The sequence below is a fragment of the Corticium candelabrum genome, chromosome 1 (genome assembly GCF_963422355.1).
Source record: "Corticium candelabrum chromosome 1, ooCorCand1.1, whole genome shotgun sequence".
Taxonomy (NCBI): Eukaryota; Metazoa; Porifera; class Homoscleromorpha; order Homosclerophorida; family Plakinidae; genus Corticium; species Corticium candelabrum.
In genome coordinates, this window is record NC_085085.1 from 9771715 (window position 1) to 9790996 (window position 19282).

Sequence of the window (19282 nt, forward strand, 5' to 3'; positions counted from 1 at the left end):
TACTGTTGCAGATACAGGAAGAAGGTCGACGAGTTCCGATTATGTATTCCTCTCGTGCCTTGACGGCAACGGAACAAAAGTATTCTCAAATCGAGAAAAACGCCCTGGCCATGGCCTGGGCCTGCGAAAAGTTCCATTGTTATTTGTTTGAATCTGAAATGCCGTTCGTAGTCGAAACTGACCACAAGCCCCTGCTGGCAATAATGAATACGCAGAGTATGGTTGAATGTCCTCCACGTCTGATGCGCTTGAAGCTCCGGATGCTACGATACTGTTTCACGGTCGAATACGTGCCCGGCAAGAAATTAGTCGTTGCAGATGCTCTATCTTGGGCCCCCGTCCTCGCCACCGAGAGTCAGGACGAGATGATGCTATCGGAACTGCTAGACAAACATATATTTGTTATTACGGCATTATTCCCTGCATCGGACGCCCAACGCCAACAGAAGTAGTTAATGATTTTGGGAGAACCAGGTCTGGAAGGAAGATCCAGCAGCCAGTCTGGAGAAAGGACTATGACACGTAGGACACTTGCAGTTGTGTTGGGTTGAGTTGTGCAGTAGATTGCCTTAGTAGCAAGAGTCTACGTACTATGTTCTATGTACTTGAAGAACAGGGGAGGTGTAGTGTTGTAGCGTAGCTAGCGTACGTTAGCTGGTTTAATAGCAATAGAGACGTACATGACAGTGTGCACATTCAACACTGTTATTTTCCTTGCAAGAACTTAACCATTGGTGTACAGTTAGACCTCGTTATTCTGACACTCGATAATCCGACACCCGCACTTTCTGAAACTGATGTAAGTGAAACCAATTACATGGATCACTTTGTATTGGATTTGGTCTCATTTGTCGGACACTCGGATTCCGACTATGACACAAAAATATCGCTAGGTAATCCGACATAAGCATGCGCAATGTCATATTTGCTTCATATATAGTCATATATAGTGATGCTTCAGGGGAGGAAGAAGAAACCGACACAGATGTTGAGAAGCTCAGCCAGTTAATTTCTCTGCTGGACGTTCCTACAGACGATCAGATGTCAGCCAGTGACTTCGTCAGTGTTGACTCAGATGCTGAAACAGGCCACTCCCTGACTGATGAGGAAATTTGTCTATTCAGCAGGGATCTCATGAAACTGTGTCTGCCTAGTGTTAGCGATTTCGACGCACATTATAACAGTTGCAAAGCTGTCAAGATTGTGCTCTGCCCGATTTAACCATCGTCACTTGGTTTCAGGAAGTTCTACGCCCAGAGTTGCAAATGGAGTTAGAGAGTAATCAGCCGACAAAGTTTGTAGATGCAGTGCATAGCGCTGAGAAAGCCGAACGCATTTCTCAACGAAACCGTAGTCCTGTTGATCATTTGTCTACCACCCCATACAACACACATCCTTCAACCACTAGATGTCTCTGTTTGCAAATCTGTAAAGCATGTGTGGGCACGACTTTTGAAAGAATTCAAAAGTGAAAAGTTTGAGGCTGTGGTTTCTAAACGTAGTTTTCCATCCTTGTCAAGTCAGCTGAGGAAAGAGAGCTTTCTTCCTGAGCACTCAGTGAGTGGATTTCGTGCGAATGGCATCCACCCCCTTAACAGAAGCATAATTAGAGAAGATAAGCTAAAGCCATCTGAAGCCTATTCAGGTACATCTACTAATAGAACAACCCCTGTCAGCTACTCCTGTAACAGAACGCGTCACAGCAATTTTTAGAAAACACTTCCAAACAATTCAAGAGACAAAAGCTAATGTGAAAGGAAGTAGATTACAACCAGGCTACTATGGTGAAGGGCTAACAAGCGAAGCAGCTATTGAAAGACTAAAGCAGCGAGAAATGCAAAAGTCAAAGCCTAAGTTAAGTCTAAACAGAAAGTAAAGAAAACAGTAGCAAAAAGTCCTCACATTGATCAGTCTGAGAGCACATGTCAAGGCTGGTGAACACTATGACAAGGACACCAGAGGAGCAAAAAATTTGGATTGGCTGCTCCAAGTGCTGGCGGTGGTACCATTACCATTGTGCAAACTTGTCAACGTACCCAGACCTTGAACAGCTAGGGATGTGTCCAGAATGTAGTCATTGAATTTAACAAGTAGATTACAAGACAGCATGTTGTAGCAGCGGTTCCACATGATAGTAGTAGTGTAGCGAGTTTTGCTACTGCAATGTTGGATGATAGTAAAGCTGTTAGTTTTTGTTCACGCCAGTGTATATGTGAAATCCAGGAGCATGTGGGAATACCTTCAACAATTCATAGCCACGGTTCCTTCCAACTAGTCCGTTTGCGACGTTTCGCAAGTTGTACTTGAATATCAATGCAAATACCATCATGTTAGGCCCTTCAGAGTCTTGACTCTCCCTTTCTCTCTCTATCACATGCCAATCCAGCCCCTAGGGTCCTATGCGCTTGGAGTATAGATCTACCGTATTGCCTCACATAAAGGCGCGTGCGCTTATAAGTGAACTGAATAAGCGCATGCGCCTATACCTCGAGTACAAGCGCATGCGCTTTTAGGCGAGGGATAATCGTGTTCGGACAGCATCTGTACACGCGACATGCATCGCAAGTCCTATTCCCTTGAATTTAAGCGTCAGCTTCTCGACTCTCTGAAAGTAAACGGCGGAAATGTTTCAAAACAGCAAAGCAGTACGGAGTCCATCGAAAAGTCGTGCAGAGGTGGCGACAGCAAGAGAGCAGGCTTGATGAAGCATCCGAGAGGCGAGACGTCCCTACACGCAAAAGATGTTAAGGAAGCGATGTTGTGCTGCACAGTCGACTGGCTGCAATGTTGGGTGGAGAAGATGTTAGCGAAGAATTATCGCAGTCTAGCGACTCGGAGTCGGACACTAGCACGTGCACTGATAGCGATGAAGAGACACTTTTAGAAACTGATGAAGACGACTAGGACCTGTTCTCACTGTATGTTTACTGATGCATTAGCAAATACAAAAATTAAACAAAAAATTTTATACAAGCGCATGCGCTTATAAATGAGTTTTAAAAAGCGTTTTCTTCGGCAAGAAAAATGCGCTTTCTCACTTATAAGCGCATGCGCCTTTATGTGAGGGAATACGGTATTGGTAGGAGGTGCAACTAATAGACAAGTTACGTTACTGTATGAGCTGTAGTCATAAATTATTGTACGTATAGGCGTTTGCAAAGCTGGACTACACGTCGGACAATCATTTACACAAGAGGATGCCATTCTAGGACGGAATTGACCACATTCACTCACATGGATATGCCGTTTCTGTAAGAAATTGCAATTGATTTGCCACAATTATGTAAAAGTAAGACCCTTTCCTGCGACCCTTTCACGTCAAGCCCAATTGGTGACAGTCATTTCTCTTCCTTTGACCTACTCTATGCACGCGCTGGACAAGATCGTAGTAGAGAAGACCAAAAGTTTCCAATGCCCCGAAAAATTCTGATGACACAGAAGATATTAGACTACTGGATCATAGGTCAACGACGACCTGTTTCCGATTAGGACACGCCTCGTAGTTATCAGTAATGTGAACCTCCCACTCGTTAGCAGCACTTGCGTCAACACAGTAGATCGCTAGCGTGCCGGCTGCCTAGAGTATTTAGAGTAAATATCAAGCTTCAACGATATGGTTCGTTAGCAGTAGCGGATCCAGATGGGGGGTTGCTGGGGTTGCAACCCCCCCTTTTCTGGCGCTGTTGTAGGAAGACAACGTGTGGTAATAATTACACCAGTGAAGTCACTTGCTTCTCAGTCTGTCAGAAAGTATACATAAACTAAGTACTTAGCACTAGCTAGTGACAGAAATAAAATAAAAATTGGGCAAACGCAGTACGTCTACTAGTAGTCAGAGTATCCTTCACTAAACAGACGTCCGGAGATCGAGGCTGCGTAACTCGCGTTACCTGTTTGGCGGTGTTCGTGTTTCTTCCGTGCGTTTTACTGAAAGACGTAAACATGTCCTCTGCTTTGAAAAGGTAGGCATGAATAGAAAATTAGGTTTCGTGTTGTAAGCATTCTGAACAGATTCTCCACTGCGTAACAGATTCGCATCAGATAAAGCAGCAGCCGCTAGACAACCTCCAGCAAAAAAGCAACGTCTGATTACCGCTTGTCTTGGACAACCGTCACAGTCAGCAACAGCGGCTTGCGAAGAAAGCAGTTCTGTTTTACCTGTGCCTCTAGACTGTCTGAGTCTCCCGGATTCAGGTCCTCGGAGTCGCGATTTCGGGTCAGTGAGTACTAGCTCCAAGGCTGTCGACAGGCCAGTTCATTTGTCAGGGGTGGAAGAAATAATAGATCTGGGCAACCTCGTACTAGCTGCAAATAGATCTTTTGATTGCCTTAGACAATTAATTCATGAAATGTCAGATGCCGAAAAAATGCAGCACCTTACATTTCACGTCAAACCTGCTCCATCAGATGTCCTCCACTTTCATGAGGTGACGAAGAGTGGCAAACGCTGGAAGGTGTCTTTTCAGAGAAAATGGATGGAAGACTACGAGTGGCTTTCGTACAGCAATGTTCTGCAAGGTGGCATTTGTCGGTATTGCATCCTATTTCCCGAACACCCGCAGAGGGGAGGTTCAAAGGGAGGGAATCCAGGCATACTCGTGACGGTGCCGTACCAGAAACCATTCACAAAGGCTCTTGGCAAAGATGGCGTACTGGTCATTCATGAAGGGACGGTCGTGCATCGACACGCAATGGTTCAAGCCGACTTGTTCAAACTTAGCTTTGAGAAGGCAGATTCAAGAGTAGACACGATGCTACTGAAACACAAAGATCAGCAATCCTTGGAGAACAAAGAAATACTTCGTCAAATTATACTAGCTGTAGAATTTCTGGCAAAACAAGGCTTGCCTCTTCGTGGTCATAGAGATGACAAGGTTGATTTTGCAACTGAAGGATCTAACAGGGGCAACTTCATTGCTGCACTACAGCTCTTGGCCAAAGGAAACAGCACTCTTCAAAAGCACCTTCTCTTTGCAAAACGAAATCAGAAGTACACAAGTAAAACCATACAAAATGAAATTGTTCACGTTTATGCCAATAAGACCAGAGAGCGACTAACTGCACATCTGAGAGAAGAGCAGTTACCATTTGCAATCATTGCTGACGAAGCTACAGACCCTCATGCAAACCAAGAGGTCCTTTCACTGTGTTTGAGGTTTGTTGATTTACACTCAGCTTGTAGTCCAGTCATCAAGGAGTGCCTGATTGATTTCATCTATCTGGAAAGAGCAAATGCCTTGACAATATCCGAGGAAATATTGAAGTCTCTGTCCAAACCACCAGTCTCTTTAGATCCCAACAATATCAGGGGGCAGGCATATGACGGCGCTGCGGTTATGTCGTCTAACATAGCCGGGGTTCAAGCCAGAATCAAGGAAACGGCGCCATTGGCCATTTTCACCCACTGCTATTCTCATTGCCTCAATCTTTCTGTTGCGGCAACAAGCAAAGTCCAAGAAGTTAGAAATCTCATTGGTACAATCAATGAAGCGTACTTGTTTTTGTCTAACAGCCCAAAGAGACAGCAAATGTTCCAGCTAACGTTAGAGACGTATCTGCCTCAGTCTTCTCGCACTAAGCTTCCAGGGCTCTGCAAGACACGCTGGGTAGAACGCCATACATGCTTTGAAGTTTTTCTTGAACTGTACGAAGCCCTAGTGACCTTCCTTGACGCTATTGTGTCTCCACACGAGTACCCTGATCTCATGTCGGCTGACAAGGAATGGAAATGGGACAGAGAGACAGTGTCGAAAGCTCAGGGGCTAAAAGCAGCCCTCTCGTCATTTCAGACAATATCTGTTTTCATAACGACTAAAAACGTCCTTGATTCAGTTAAGGAACTGGCAGGAAAATTGCAAGAGCGGAACCAGGATATACTTGACGCCTACGCAATGGTTGATGAATCGATTGAAGAGATCAAAAGTGTGAGAAAAGATATCGATGCAACATTTGTTTCCTGGTATAGAGATATAACTGAGCTTGCAGCGAACATCGGCGTAGCGGAATCAATTCCTAGGAAAACCAGCCTGCAGAGGAACAGAAGTAACACACCTAGTCAAAGTCCGATGGAGTTTTATAAGCGGTCACTTGCAATTCCACTACTGGATTCTCTGACAGCGCAAATGGAAGACCGTTTCCTACGTGATGGAAGGCATGTTGGTGCGTTGCTGAATCTTGTACCATCAATATTTCTAACTTCGAGAGTAGAGTTGGGCACACTCAGAGAAGGCGTTATGTTTTGGGAAAAAGACCTACCTTTCCCTAAGTCTCTAGAGAATGAACTCAGGAGATGGGAAACCCTGTGGAAGAGAAGAAAAGACCGAGAATCCGTGCAAGAAGAAATGGTCAGGCAACGTGAGGCAAGAATTCCTGACAATCTGCTGCTGTCACTTGGAAATTGCGATGTACATTCGTTTCCGAACATTCACCGCCTACTTCTGATTGCCTGCACTCTCCCAATAACGAGTGCAGAAGCGGAGCGATCCTTTTCCCTCATGAGGCGGATCAAGACTTATGCAAGATCGGCGATGTGCGAAGAGCGTTTCACAGACCTTGGAGTTCTTGCCATGCATTACAGTGACCGTATCCCTGCCGAGGAGATCGCAAAAGCGTTTGTGCAAGAACATCCAAGGAGGATGTTTCAAGCGTCGTTATTTAGCGAAACATGAACAGCATTAAAAACCTAGCGAGCGTTTTCATAGAGAGAGAGGTGATTAGGAAACTCTTAAAGGTGATTAATTGAGCTGATTACTGGCAAGACTTGGTGTCTGTGTACGTAACTAGTTAGAGTTGAGAGACCCTATGAGCGACAACGTGCATGGAAGCGACGAGAAATTGAATGGAATGACGAAGTCACATGTCAGTACAACATGGGGCATGGGGCGTGGCAAGTTGTAACTTTCAACCCCCCCTTTCTAAAAATCCTAGATCCGCGGCTGGTTACAGGGATGTCGTTGCTATGGAGATGGGGCCACATGTGGCCCCAGCCAACAAAAATGTGGCCCCAGGAGCAAAGCAACTGCTAATAATTAATATTTCTAATTATACAGTACTTTGAATTTTGTAAGTTATTAAACCATAGTTTTGTGCAGTACAGTACCCCTTCCACGTGCTTCAAGTAGCGTGCGTTATTACATTGCGTAACACGGAAATGGCCTCCAGGGAATCCTGGGATCTCCGCTTTTTCTTCCGTTCTACGGCTCCTGCACCTTCCGAAGTTTCGCCTACCCACCATCCTGAAGTTCCCCAACCTTCTTCTCTCTCCGAGTGTCCCGGAGACGCCCCTGAGACGCCGGACGTCACTGGAACGGCAGAGAGTGCCGTTGAACATCGTACAGGTAATTTGTCGTTTCTATTATAGTATCCCACAAACTACAGTACAAACATCTTGTTATTCAGATATCGATTTCAGTGACGGTGGCCCTGGAGAACATGATGATATGGCCACGTCTTCAGCAGAAATATCTGAAATTGAATTTGGCAAAACGACAGCAGGTACCAGAAACAGTAGCAGCCTTGGGAAGATTAGAAAATTGAAACGTGCATTACGAACATTTCACAAAGAGGAGTGGGAAGATAAATACCTGGTGACGGTAGAGCACTCAGAGAGTGCAGGCCGTGAAACTCCAATCTGCATTCTGTGCGAACAAACATTTCAGGATATGAAGGTGTACTCCTTTCAGCGTCACCTTGACAGGAAGCATAAAACGCAAATGGCTGCAATGCGGAAGTGGTCTGCTGAGCAGAGAAAACGCATTGTCGAGAATTTCCACCAGAAACGGGAATTTCAAAGAAAAAGAATGGAAAAAGCAACAACTCCAGAGAAGCTTCAGCGTCTTGCTCCACTGAAACTTGCTTACACTCTTGCGAAACACAACATTCCTTTGTCAAAGTCCTCATGCATTGTCGAGTTTTCCCGAGCTGCCGATCCAACATCAAAGGTGCTTGAAAAAATGGCTGCAGGAAGAACAACAATTACTAACGGGGTAATCGATATACGCGAGAAAGTACTGATTTCAGAAACAAAAAGTACGATCTGTGCTTCTCCTTTCTGGTCAGTAGTTATTGACGAGTCACTTGACGTTACAACTAAGGAACAGATGATAGTGTATGCTCGATGCATTGACCTTCAAACATGCGAAGTGGCTACCAATTTCTTGTGCCTTCATCGTCTGTCTGGCCACCCGGATGCCGAAAATATCGCTTCGTCGCTTCTTGATGTGCTAGGCGAATCAGGATTCAATTTGCCTCTTGATCGTCTTGTCTGTCTATCAACGGATGGGGCCTCAGTTTTACGATCCCCGATTAACGGCGTTATTGCCAAGCTAAGAGAACGTCTAGACAATCCGTTGCTGCTTTCACAGCACTGTTGCACTCATCGACTTGTACTCTGTGCTAAAGATGCTAGAAAAGAACTGCCAAAGTTTGTTGAAAAAACAATTGAATCAATCATGAACTACTTTCAAGGAAGTGCCGTACGAAGAGACAAGTTTGGAGAGCATCGAGTCAAATCATTGGAAGATTTGACTGATCCCGAGGGAGCGTACATGACGCTAGTTACGTACCATAAGGTTCGCTGGTTGTCATTAAGCGACTGCGTGCAACGACTTTGGGATTTGCTTCAGCCACTTGTAACTTTCTTCGAAGAAGAAACAGGCGACCAGCGAAATCAACCCAAAGTCAGAAAGTTAGCTGCGGATCTTCACGAGCAAATTTCAAAGCCGGAGTTCCATCTATATTTGAGCTTTCTGGAGAAACCTCTTCGCGATTTGGCTGCTGTGAATCGCCATCTTCAAACACGAAATCAAACACTTTACACAACGTGCTGTGGAATTCTCGCTCTACAACGTACATTGAGCTACTACGTGAAGTCCAACGATGCTGACGGCCAAGAGAAAGAGAGGTCTGTGAGAGAAGCAGTGTCACTTGCTGGAGGAGAAGGTTTCCGCAAACTGCTGAAGGAAACAGAAGACAACGCATTGCTAAATACGCGTGAAATTCAGGCAGCTTTAAAGTCTATGCACAATTTTCTTCTGCAGACAGTGGAAAGCATCTCAAGGCGCTTTTCAGAACTGGATTTCTTTGTACAAAAATGTCAGATGCTGGATCCGGTAAATAGACGACGAGTTCAGGCGAAAGATCTTCAGGCAATTGCAGTAAAATTCAAGCATTCTGCGATCGACGAAGAGCTAGTGTCACGTCAGGCAGTGACCTATTCATTTGACGAAAGTTTGGACTTACTCTATACAGAACAGTGTGGGATGTCAGCAGTGAAGTTTTTCATCAGTCTTCTTCACAACGAGAACTACTGTGAAATAGGCAAGTTGGCCCTTCTCCTGTATTCCTTAGCGCCGGATAGCGTTGAAGCTGAACGTGGATTTAGCTTGATGAATATAACAAAGAATTGTTCTCGCAATAGGCTTGGTCAACGTACGATAAACGCGATTATGGCGATAGCTTCAGACAGTAGAGGAATGGACACATTTCCTTTTGATAAGGTGCTGAATAATAATGTCCTTTAGTGATGCTTATTGTTGAAATAGAAAACTGATTACATTGCCATTGATATTAATTTGAATTGTCTTTAATATTGATATTAACAGTGGCACCGAAAACGCTATTGGGGCCACATTTTTGGCACCGGGCAAAAATTGGACCGGCATCCCTGGGTTAGGTGCAGTGAGATTCGTTTTTCAGTAAAGAACTCGAGACAGGGGCGGAAGTACGTGTAGGCGTTCCTAATTTTAGGCGCCCTTACCCTACATTGCACTCGGTCTGGTAACATTCTAGGTTTCATAACAAATTTAACATAACAAGTTTCCTCCATTCTACTGCTTTCTAGCCTATTTTAGTAACTGCTTTCTAGTCTATTTTAGTAGCCTACAAACTCAACCTAAACGCAAAAAACAATTACAGTACTCTCCGAGAGAGACTCTAGCGAACACAGGGCGCAGCCATTTCAGCTACAGATACAAAGCCCGGATTAGGTCAAATATCCCGTATATAAATCAGTAGCATAGTTCTCAGATACCGGCAAAAATAAAGCTTTTCTGCCGTTTACACACCTTAAAAGCACCTCATATTTATATGAAACGCATGGTTGATGTTACAATACAACGTATAATATATCAATAGCTCAAAGTACAGTACAACCAGTTAGGCTAACATCGAGTGAGTGATAAGTGATGGTCTACCTTTATATAGCCTACTAATCTAATTATCTAAAACCACTTCTTACATCCCTCTTCCTTTAGAGTTTCAAAAAGAACCATGAATTATCTAGTATTTAAAAATTAAGTAGTCTAATCCTTGAGATAACTCGGTCTTTTGATTGTTCTTCCACTTCTTGTCTGGTATGACTTCTGTTGTTGTTGTTGTTGTTGTTGTTGTTGTTGTTTATTTGTAGAGTCCTTTTCAGGTGCTGCAACTGTTTTTAGAGCTGGTTCCTTGGTTGGCTTTAAGTGTATCCTATTCCTTCGGTATGTTGTACCAGACGATGTTTTCACTTCGTAAGACATGTTTGATATCTGTTTGGTTACCGTTGCTCTCTGCCACTCTTTTGCTTTCGTGAAGGGTTGTATTCTTACTGTTTGATTTTCTTTCAGTTCTGGTAAGTCTCTGGCTTGTTGGTCATAATACCTCTTTTTGTCTGTTCTTTGCTTGTTGTATTGTTTTGTATTTTTGGTAACTTTGTGTTGTAGCGACGACGTTGCTATTGGCAACAAGGTCTTAGTCCTTCGGTTTATAAGCCTTTGAACTGGGCTTGATGTCATCCCTTGAGTCGGTGTATTTCTGTTAATATAAAACTGCTAGCCAAGGGTCTGTTTGTGCTTCCCTTGCTTTCTTCATCAGTTGTTTGCACGTCTTTACAGCATTTTCGGCTTTCCCATTTGACTGGCTGTGGCCTGGGCTGCTTGTTCGATAAGTAAAGTTCCAGGTTTTGCAGAATTTCTGAAACGTGTTCGACGGAAATTGAGGTCTGTTGTCAGTTATCAATAAATCTGGGATTCCATGCCTGGCAAAATGTTTCTTCAGCTGATAAATTACTTCCTCTATTATTATTGTGTCTAGTCAATCTTCTTCAAAGAAGTTACTATAACAGTCCACTGTGATGAGGTATTCATTGTCTTGAAAGGTGAAAAGATCTGTTCATAGTTTGGCCCATGGTCTAATTGAAACGTCGCGGCTTTGTAGTGTTTCCTTCTCCTGGGTTGTTTCAAACGTACGGCAAATTGAGCATTTTTCCACACACTCTTTCACTGCATTATTCATTCCTGGCCAATATACGCAGTCTCTTGCCCTTCGAATACAACTATTTATGCCAATGTGTGAGCTGTGTATTCTTTCCAGCACTTTCCGTCCGTAGGACTGCGGTATCACGATCCTTTGTCCACGAAAGATCAGTCCATCTTGTACTACCAAGTCCTCTCTGCCATTGTAGTATTGTCGTATTTCATAGCTTGTGACTTCACGCCTAGCTACTGGTCATCCTGTCACAATGGTTGTAATACTCTCTGTTCGCGCTGACTTTGCGCTTTGAAAGTCTGTAATAACTTCTGCGCAATAGGGCGGACAGTGACGATCTTGGTATCGTTGGAAACCGCAAGCTCCCGGATTTCTATAGTTAGGATACCGACAACGTATCTATTACACAGGCTGTTTGATAAGACTTTTGCATATCAATAGTTGTTAGGCTTCTTAACTCATTAACAAGGTATGACTTTACAACAAGAATGGTGCTAATAGAAGAAGTAGTCAATTAATTAACAAGGTAACTAAACGGTCCGCCACGGTGACATCAACTCACAATGGGCTATTTGTTCCCGGCCAGTTGGTCGGTATTCCTGGCTCTTCTTCTCGTTCTGCTTCGTCTTGATAGCCTTCGACGTCCTCTACCGATACGTAACATTCTTCTCATGAGGTGTGATTGTGCGAAAGCGGATGTGCCCAATTCTTGCGGTCATCTTCCAGTAGGCGTCTGTCGAGTACGTCCGTTTCAGGAACATCTTCATCTTCTTCTTCTGGAATGTTAGACAAGCCTTCTTCTAACTCCACGATGTCATTGTCGTCACTCTCATCTATGTCAACGCTGATGATGAATTCCTCTACCAAGTCTTCTTGGAAGCCATCGTTTTGCCAGAAGCGATGTTCTTCTTAAACTGCAAGCTTGCAGTGCTGTTTCCAGATATCAGGGGTGACGGGCTCGAAGGCAGCTGAAACTAAAGCTTCCAACTCGGCAAGGCAAAATTTTTTGTTTCTGTTCTTCATGAAGGTAGCCCTTCACGTTCGACCAAACAAGGTCTATCGGATTTAGTTTGCAGTGAGCCGCCGGAAAGCGAAGTACTGTTTGTCCGTGTTCTTTTTTGCTAGGTGGTCAGTCCTCTAGATTTTCCTGTTGGGAGCAGCTGCTTGTATTTTTTCCCACAAGTCTCGCCGGAGGTCTGAGTGGTCAAAATCGATGTTCTTTCGTGTAAGCCACTCTTTCATCGTTGTCTTCGTGCTTGAATTCGTTGGTACTTTGTCCACCATAACGTTGTGGTATGGCGCGGCGTTGTCAAGGACGATGACTTAGTTTGCTGGAAAGTTCTGGAGTAGCTTCTTCTCGAACCAGTCGAGAAAATGATTACCATTCATCTCGTCATGGTAGTCGCCAGTGTTTTTCTTAAAGTGAATCGAAGACCAGGGCACAGTTAGGTATCCAACCGTCTTCACAGCCAGCAGTGTCAGTTGCATAAGCGAAAGAAATTCCCTGGCAGAGCTCCATTACGGAATACCGATATTCCAGGACGCCCTTTGGACAAGGTTCAAATAGACTTCTGCGGCCCTTTTCATAAGTCAATTCCAGATGGCATGAAGTACATATTGGCTATCCAAGACGTATTCAGCAGATATTGTATTTTGATACCAACAAGAGATTGTAAAGCGGAGACTGCTGCACAAGTATTTCGAGTGAGGTGGGTGTGCCAGTTTGGAATTCCTCTCATGGTACAATCAGATAGAGGTACACATTTCAAGGCATTGGTTTTCCAAGAGACTTGTAAAGCTTTAGGGATTCAACACATATTGAGTTCAGCAAATCACCCACAATCTCACGGCCAGGTTGAGCGTCAGAATCAGTTGGTGAATAAAATTCGTTTTGTAATAGAGGAGGAGCCATATTCTTGGCCTAGAGCAGTTGCAGTAGTACAGTTTGCACATAATACCACAGCGAATGCTACCACTGGATATACACCTCATGAGTTATTGTTTGGTTAGGCTTCACGACGTCCAGAGACACTGTTACCTAGACAGCTATCACTATCAGGAAGATTGTCAGACGAGGATTGGGAAAATGAAGAGACACACAAAGAAATGGCTAGGAGGCGAGTGGTAAATACGATTCAGAAAATGGACAAAATATTTAGAAGTGTAAGAAGGCGGATTGCACAGTGTCAAGAAAAACGGAAGGTACGAGCTATTCAACGAGGTGTTCCATATGAAGTGGGCCAAGTGGTACGAAGAAAGTTGTCACCAGCTGAAAGGAGATTAGGGAAACTTGCACCATACAAGAGTTCTAGATATGTGATAATCGAAAAACAAGGAGACACATATTGGTGTCGTAAAATTGACGGGACAAACCCACGAACCATTCAAAGGCATTACAACAACTTAGAACTAGCTCAGGCAGGAACATTATCGTGGGAAAAGAACATCATGGATCAGAAGAGGACGGACAGTGAATTGGATACAGAAGATGACTTTTGTGGACCGGTATCACAAGACCAGAGAGAGCAGCCTGAAGAATATAGAAGACGGTATCCAATGAGACAAAGAAATTGTGTGAGATATCTCACACCATACCCATACGCTAACAGATATGAAGAGGTCGAAAATCGGTACACGGATGAGGACGACGAAGATTTTTAATGGGAGGGTGAACCTAATTTTGTACGGGGAGGAGTGTCATGAGTAGTGTTGCGCAAGCGCGTAGGATGTATATATAAGTTGGGTTTCCTAAATACAGATTCAGTCTTGTGTTGTGTTACCGAAGCCTACGCTTAGTCATCAAAATAGGATCTAAAGCCACCATGTGGAACATGACGAGTCAACTAGTCATCAAATTAAAACACATCCCGGAAGTGTGGGATAATACTCCTCAGGTACTACCAGAATCGGAAGAAATGATCATTATAGAGAGTATCACTTTCTCTGCTTTGAGTGTAGATGAAGCGCGCTAATTTGCCATCAGAAAGACTTCTTCCAGACGTGGCTCACAATAATCATCTTTTTTTATGCCGCTGTCACTTATGTGATGAATTTCATGATGTCCAAGCTAGGTTGTTTTGCAGCACTTCAAACCATGCATTGCTTGCAAAAGAGCTAGTGGTTCAATGGCAAAGACTGAAGTTGTTCCTCTTGAGATGCTGGATATTGATGAAGCATTAACAGACAACAATATCCGTACCTTGGAGAGATTTTGCAGAGATACGCACAAGGAGCAACCTATACCATAGGTACTTCTGAGCAACCTATACCATAGGTACTTCTACGTATAAATTATCTCAGGTAAACACAGAAAGGCAGCTCACATATTTTTGGTGTACTTGTAGGCCGTTGTAGGTGACCAAAAGACCTGCAGCAACATTCGTGGAGCAAAACCTCTTCGATCGTTTGAGAAAGATGGTATGCATAGTCTTGAAAGGGCCTGTGAATCTCCAGGTATGATATTACCCTTCAGCATGATTGCTATCAAGTAGTCCAACGATATACTTACTATCAATATATATGCATGATGACCCACAGACAGGTTTACATTCAGAGTAATCAAGTAGGTTCATCTGTGTATTGAGTTAAGTAAACAGATGAGTTTTTGAAATGATGGCACTGAAAGTATTGACTATGTCCTATAACATATCGAATAGCTCTCAGTCACGCCTTTCCGTATCATGCAATGTTGCAAGCAGTGAATTAACATTGAGTTTGAATTAATTGTTATCTGTTGGGTATATAATAGCGGAACACGTTACTGGTATCTTGATCACTATACACTTAGCTATAGTTAATTAAGCATACTGTAGTTCTTTGTATAGGAGATTTTCAGTTCATGTGGGAATGCCTAAAGAGTATCATTTGGCAGCTTATGGGGCTTTGAAAGAGACAAAGGTTCCTTGAGCCATTTAAAAGATATTGGGAGTGGAAAGCATGCTCATAAAGGAGTCAAGACTTCCAACGTGTGTAACGAGCTGTTCAAGCATGCATTTGAAGCTCACCTTCTAGCAGCCATCACGACTTTCCTTGGGCGGTCATCTTCCAAGGATGAAATCCAAGGTGCTGTAGAGAAAAATCTGAGTTGGGTTAGGACCACAGCTGCAAATATTGTGCGAGTTACTATTCTTGCAAAAGATACACCAATTAATCCTGAAAAGACAGATCATGTTTATGAGCTACACCGATGGATGCTGTATACTTGGGCTTCTTGTACTTTCATCTAAGGGATGCAGTCAGACAGGAAGACGGACAAGCTATCATTAGACATGAAAGTTTTGGTTGGATATTTCCTTGGATCTAGAAAAAACAACTATGCTGTTGAAGCAGCTAAACTTGCTGGCCAACCTTCAGGTAGACTGGTCTCGATCTATGGCTCTTGTGCAATCCAACAATTGGACAGTCAATATGGAGGAGCGGATCTATAAAGAGTTTCAGGCGCGTACCGTGGCATGGGCTAAATGGGCTATAGCCCCCCAATTTTTGTGGGCGTTTCCCATTTTGTCAGGTGAAAACTAGCGTTACGTAGCTTTCTGTAAGAGTTCTGTGCAAGAGGAAACCGCAGGATGATTTTTCAGTAAATAGATGCTTGTTTAGTCTGCTCCATACTGTACATATGTATACGAGTAAACGTAATACTTTGTGGTCTGCATTGTTGCTACTAATACAATTTTTGTCAAAGGGGCGTGTCAGTGTTCGGGTATTTCAGCCCCCCCAATTCCAATGGCCACGGTACGCCCCTGAGAGTTTCGTCAGCAAAGGCTACGAGAGGAGAGGGTGAAGAGGTGGCAGTTTACAGCTCGTGTAGAGGTCTTGATGAAACAACTGTATCCTGACGTGTCGAACTTAAATTCTCGGAGCACTGGTTCAGAAGCCTTCGTGTTCGTTTCAACTTGAGCTTCAAAAAGAAGAACCATGCTTCTCAAATTCACAAGAGCCTGTAGTCAACTGTATAGGTTCTACATACTGTACGCATGTTGCATGTTAGCTGCATGATTGATAACTATTGGGAAACGCCAGATTCCTTTAGTAGTAACACGTTGAGTTCTGGACGTCATGTTGTCCTGTCTATCACGACGTCTCTCTCGGCCGCTTGTTCATCATCCTCGCGTCTGCTAACGATATAGGCACACGACATTTGGTGACCCTGACGTGATACATGGCCGACGCAGACGCAAACGCAGCTGCAACTGCTCTCACCACTACTGCTGCTACAACTCTTGCCGCTGTGAGCGTGAAACTTCCTCGTTTTTGGCCTACCGACCCAGAAGTATGGTTTGCACAGGTGGAAGCACAATTTACCACCCGGAACATTACAGCTCAACGGACTAAATTCGACTATGTCATCACGTCTTTGAGCCCGGAGTTCGCAATGGAGGTGAGAGACCTTCTTCTGAAGCCGCCTACTGAGAATCCTTACGACATTCTCAAGGCCGAACTCATCAATCGTACTACTGCGTCAGAGCAACGGAAACTCCAGCAGCTAATCAGCGGGGAAGAACTCGGCGACCGGAAACCTACACAGCTACTCCGCCGCATGCAACAGCTGCTAGGTGACAAGCTCGGATTGTCGGCTGACACTGCCGGCTCCTTCCTTCGTGAGCTCTTGCTCCAACGGCTCCCCGCCAACGTCAGAGTTGTTCTTGCATCTGCAGACACTACAATGGACATCAACAAACTCGCAGACATGGCAGACAAAATTATGGAGGTAGCCCCGCCCACTGTCTCAGCCCTGTCTAGCACCTGTTCTGATCATGATTCGGCATCTGAAGTCAAACAACTCCGCGAGGAGGTAACGCGTCTAGCTGACCTGGTCGCCTCTCTCACTGCACGATCCCGTCAACGGAATCCTTCTTGAGCCGGCCGTTCTCGCAGTCCAGCTCTCACACATTCTCGTACTTGTGACGCGCTCTGTTGGTATCATGCCAAATTTGGTGAAGCTGCCAAGAAGTGTAAGGATCCTTGCAGTTGAGGAAACTCCACAGCCAGCCACTAATGGCGACGGGCGTTGCTGGCTCACCTCATAGTCGCCTCTTTTACGTCAGTGACAGTAACTCACACACACACCTTTTCTTGTAGATACAGGGTCCGAAGTTAGCGTCATACCTCCCTCTACTGCTGAGCGCAGGCGCACAACAGACAAACTCACACTCATGGCAGTGAACAACACTCCCATTCGCACATACGGCAAACGCTCCCTCACTCTTAATCTTGGCCTCAGACGATCTCTACCTTGGATTTTCATCATCGCTGATGTACAGAAGCCAATCATCGGTGCTGACTTTCTTCGACACTTTGGATTGCTGGTCGACATGAAGCAACAGCAGCTGACTGATTCAACAACCCACTTACATGTGCAAGGCATCAGCTGTTCTGACACCTCTCCCAGCACTTCGGTCTATCAAAAGGACATCAACACCCCCTATCTTGCTCTGCTACGCGAGTTCTCAGTTCTCACACTGATCAGTTCTCCAACCGGTCCTGCTGTCCATGATGTCACCCACCACATCGAAACCACAGGACCTCCCGTCTCTGCTCGCCCTCGACGGTTGGCACAGGAGCGTCTTCGAGCAGCCAAGCATGAATTCGAGCACATGTTACAACTCGGGATCATACGCCCTTCGTCCAGTGCATGGTCCTCTCCCGTACACATGGTACCCAAGAAGACCGCCGGCGACTGGCGACCTTGTGGCGACTACCGGGCCCTGAATCGGACCACCGTTCCCGACCGTTATCCGGTCCCTCACATCCACGATTTTTCTTCTACACTGCAGGGCGCCACAACATTCTCCAAATTGGATCTTGTCAGGGCATACCATCAGATTCCCGTCGCCCCCGGCGATGTGCACAAAACTGCGGTCACCACTCCGTTCGGTTTATTCGAGTTTGTGCGAATGCCCTTCGGCCTACGGAATGCAGCACAGACTTTTCAACGCTTTATGGATCAAGTTCTTGGCGGTCTCTCATTTGCGTATGCGTACGTCGATGATGTCCTCGTCGCAAGTACCACCGCTGATGAACACCTCCACCTCTTACGGATCGTTTTCGAGCGACTCGCCACTCATGGGATCGTCATCAACCCCAGCAAGTGCCTCTTTGGTGTCAGCGAGCTCACTTTTCTCGGCCACCACATCGATCGACACGGTATCCGTCGTTTGCCCGACAAAGTTCAGACTGTTCGTAACTTCCCTCAACCACAATCTCCACGTCAATTGCGTCGATTCATTGGCTTAGTGACCTTTTATCACCGCTTTATCCCTCACTGTGCTACGTTGATGCAACCTCTTCATGTCCTTCTCACTTCATCTAGCACAAAGGCTCAGACACTAACCTGGAGTGACGCAGCTCTCACTGCCTTCAACGACACAAAAGAGGCATTGGCCAATGCTACCCTCCTCTCATACCCCACCGCCGATGCCCCGACCTGTCTCATGACTGATGCGTCTGATACTGCAGTGGGAGCGGTCTTACAACAGTATAAGGACCACACGTGGCACCCCATTTCTTTCTTCTCTAGGAAGATGACACCTACTGAGCAACGCTATAGTGCCTTCGACCGGGAATTGTTAGCCGTCTACCTAGCCATCCGACACTTCCGGCATTTCCTTGAGGGCCGACAGTTTCATGTGCTCACCGATCACAAACCTCTAACCTACACTTTAGGCACTCGCCTCGACAAGCTCGTCAGCTTGATTATATCTCTGAATTCACCTCCAGCGTTCGTCACGTCCACGGACACGACAATGTTGCTGCTGACGCACTTTCCCGCATCGAATCTAATTCCTTGCTCTCAGGTCAACCGCCAGTCGTGGACTTTACTGCTATGGCTCAAGCACAATCTACTGATTCCCAGATTCGAGCACTCCAGTCGTCCCCGTCTTCTTCACTGGTCGTTGAAACGATCCCCCTGCCTGACTCCCCGTGCCCACGCTACTGCGACACGTCTACCGGACTTCAGCGCCCTCTGGTGCCCCGGGAATGGCGACGTACTGTGTTTCATTCTCTGCACGGACTTTCTCATCCTGGCATCCGAGCAACT

At 45.1% G+C, this 19282-nt stretch overlaps 4 protein-coding genes across 4 annotated transcripts; all 4 read left to right on the forward strand.

Moving 5' to 3' along the window:
- Window positions 1-3965: 3965 nt before the first annotated feature.
- LOC134187498 (52 kDa repressor of the inhibitor of the protein kinase-like) lies at window positions 3966-6939 on the forward strand. Its single transcript, XM_062655639.1, has one exon. It carries the CDS (start codon window positions 4350-4352, stop codon window positions 6666-6668), a length of 2319 nt encoding a protein of 772 aa, XP_062511623.1. The 5' UTR covers window positions 3966-4349; the 3' UTR covers window positions 6669-6939.
- Window positions 6940-7150: 211 nt separating this feature from the next.
- On the forward strand, window positions 7151-9646 carry LOC134197054 (uncharacterized). The gene is made up of 2 exons (XM_062666326.1): window positions 7151-7337; window positions 7399-9646. Exons 1-2 carry the CDS (start codon window positions 7151-7153, stop codon window positions 9519-9521), a joined length of 2310 nt encoding a protein of 769 aa, XP_062522310.1. The 3' UTR covers window positions 9522-9646.
- A 3203-nt stretch (window positions 9647-12849) lies between these two features.
- LOC134197140 (uncharacterized) lies at window positions 12850-13905 on the forward strand. Its single transcript, XM_062666444.1, has 2 exons — window positions 12850-13179; window positions 13255-13905. Exons 1-2 carry the CDS (start codon window positions 12850-12852, stop codon window positions 13903-13905), a joined length of 981 nt encoding a protein of 326 aa, XP_062522428.1.
- Window positions 13906-16402: 2497 nt separating this feature from the next.
- LOC134197235 (uncharacterized) lies at window positions 16403-17101 on the forward strand. The gene has a single exon (XM_062666553.1). It carries the CDS (start codon window positions 16403-16405, stop codon window positions 17099-17101), a length of 699 nt encoding a protein of 232 aa, XP_062522537.1.
- Window positions 17102-19282: the final 2181 nt, after the last annotated feature.

Coding starts and splice junctions, on each gene's coding strand:
- LOC134197140 (XM_062666444.1), top strand. CDS start 12,850: ATGAAGTACATATTGGCTATCCAAGACGTATTCAGCAGATATTGTATT. Junction 13,180..13,254: donor CTTGGCCTAGAGCAGTTGCA/GTAGTACAGTTT, acceptor TTGTTTGGTTAG/GCTTCACGACGTCCAGAGAC.
- LOC134197054 (XM_062666326.1), top strand. CDS start 7,151: ATGGCCTCCAGGGAATCCTGGGATCTCCGCTTTTTCTTCCGTTCTACG. Junction 7,338..7,398: donor TGCCGTTGAACATCGTACAG/GTAATTTGTCGT, acceptor CTTGTTATTCAG/ATATCGATTTCAGTGACGGT.
- LOC134197235 (XM_062666553.1), top strand. CDS start 16,403: ATGGCCGACGCAGACGCAAACGCAGCTGCAACTGCTCTCACCACTACT.
- LOC134187498 (XM_062655639.1), top strand. CDS start 4,350: ATGTCAGATGCCGAAAAAATGCAGCACCTTACATTTCACGTCAAACCT.